The 1,917-nt window shown below is 41.4% G+C and overlaps 1 protein-coding gene across 1 annotated transcript in view; it reads left to right on the forward strand.

Moving 5' to 3' along the window:
• The window catches only part of LOC109961617 (macrophage-expressed gene 1 protein-like), an 11,386-nt gene extending 10,378 nt beyond the window's left edge, over positions 1-1,008 (forward strand). Inside the window, 2 exon segments of the mRNA XM_020602585.1 lie at positions 3-165; positions 168-1,008. Of these exon segments, the coding sequence (XP_020458241.1) occupies positions 3-165; positions 168-469 (465 nt within the window). The 3' untranslated portion in view covers positions 470-1,008.
• The last annotated feature ends 909 nt before the right edge of the window (positions 1,009-1,917 follow it).

A 1,917-nucleotide genomic window follows, 5' to 3' on the forward strand; every position in this document is an offset into this window, starting at 1 on the left:
AGTGCAGTCAGCACCTTGCTACAGTGAGTGACGGCTGTGAAATTCTTTACTGTGTTCAGTCAGGACTGTTCACAGGTGGGCAGCTTCAACCAATCCATCTGCCCCCTTTCACTAATGCTCCACTTCTCAGCATGCAAGCCAGCAACACGGTAATGGTGATGACGGAGGGGGGAAAGAGCTGGGCAAAAAAATGGGGCAGACCAAAATGTGGAAACTGGCCAAACCAGAGGAAATCAAGGAAATAATGGAAAGGCTGAACACAGAATCGAATCAGATGTCCAGTGGAGAAAAGGCAGGGATAGCCTTTGGGGTGATGGGTATGATGGCAGTGGTGATAGTAGTGGCGGTAGTGCTGGTGAAGAGGAGGAGAAGACTGTCTGGGTTTGTGACAGCTAGAGGCTATGAGGAAATACGTGGAGAGGTTGAGCATGGTGAAGGCGAGAGGGAGCCACAGACAGATGAGGCTTAAGAATCCACAGCGTAGAGACAATTAGTAATGTACATTTTAACTATTAAAAGTACACTTGTTGCCTGATAACATGATGTGTACTTTAAGCCATTGTTTTGCATTTTGCATTTGCAGACTTAGGAAGATATCATATAGAATTATGTTAACAGCTGAGACAGCTGACTCCAGAGCAATCCGATTCTGAAATAATGAAATGATACAGTGCAAGCAGAAGTGGTTTCCAAAGGCCACGGTTAACCAGTACTCCGCCCATGAGGCCAAGATGCACAATGCCACGTTTCATTTCCTGTTTCATACCATGTATTTTATTTTACAATGTTTTATCTTTACCTTTATTAATTTTTACCCGTTAATGTTTATTTTTATTGTTGATTTTGTCTATGTAAATCACTGTGAACTGCCTCTGTGTATGAAATGTGCTGTATAGATAAAATTCTTCAAATTCTTCTATAGATGATTGATTAAAACAATTTGCTATTTAAGAATAAATGCCTTAGCTTGATGGTTTATTATTTTTCGTTCTTTATGTATCATGCTAATAAAACTGACAGGATTTATGTGTGTCAATTAGATTATTCTCCACTGGACTTAAATGTGGATTCAAGTTATATAAACCAATTTCATGGACCTCTGTTTTCATGCTTATGTTGTGTTCATGCTTTGTATGTTTCTGGTCATGTAAAACTAAATTCTTTAAAAACACAGGGGTAAGTGATCACTTACACAAAGTAATCAGCTTACTAGATACAATCTTATGGGGAACAAAACATGGAAGTGAACCCATAAGGAAAACATACATAAGCTGGCAAATGTGGCACAAAAGCACATACTGGTTCTCTAGACTACATGGCAACACGGGTTGAAAAACAAATCTTTCTCTGTCTCAAGCTGAATCAAATCTCCTGCACAGAGAGACACTTATCTTTCCTGACCTTACCAAGAAAACCGCCAACATTCCATCCACATCCACATCCATAAACAGACAACGGCAAAGCTGTAGTCATTGTTTTGGTGGGGTTATCAGTACATAGACAGGCCGACTCAGGCATTGTAGAGACAAAAACACTCCAAAAGACATACACACAATACTGTACACTCACATGCATGTACACACACATCTACACATCCATTTCTCGCAAACAGTGATCAGGCCAGTGTGCGTCTTTTCTCCCATGACTACAAGAATCTCCTGCCCACAGAAATGCACGTGCGCACACACATACACACAGCTGTGAGGGATTCAGAGAGCGAGGTTTTGAAAATGAAAATAAACCCACTCATGCTGAAGAAATTGGTGGAGAGGGAGGGTGAGGGAGAGAGAGAGAGAGATCATATATAGCCTTGAACAAGAGAAACTCCCTCCTTGGCTTTTTCATGAAGCAGGGAACAGACAAAAGAATGCACACAGCGGGCTTTCAGCACAGCCTGCCAGTGAAAGCAAAGCTCTC

Source organism: Monopterus albus, unplaced genomic scaffold (assembly GCF_001952655.1).
Source record: "Monopterus albus unplaced genomic scaffold, M_albus_1.0 scaffold56.1, whole genome shotgun sequence".
Classification (NCBI taxonomy): Eukaryota; Metazoa; Chordata; class Actinopteri; order Synbranchiformes; family Synbranchidae; genus Monopterus; species Monopterus albus.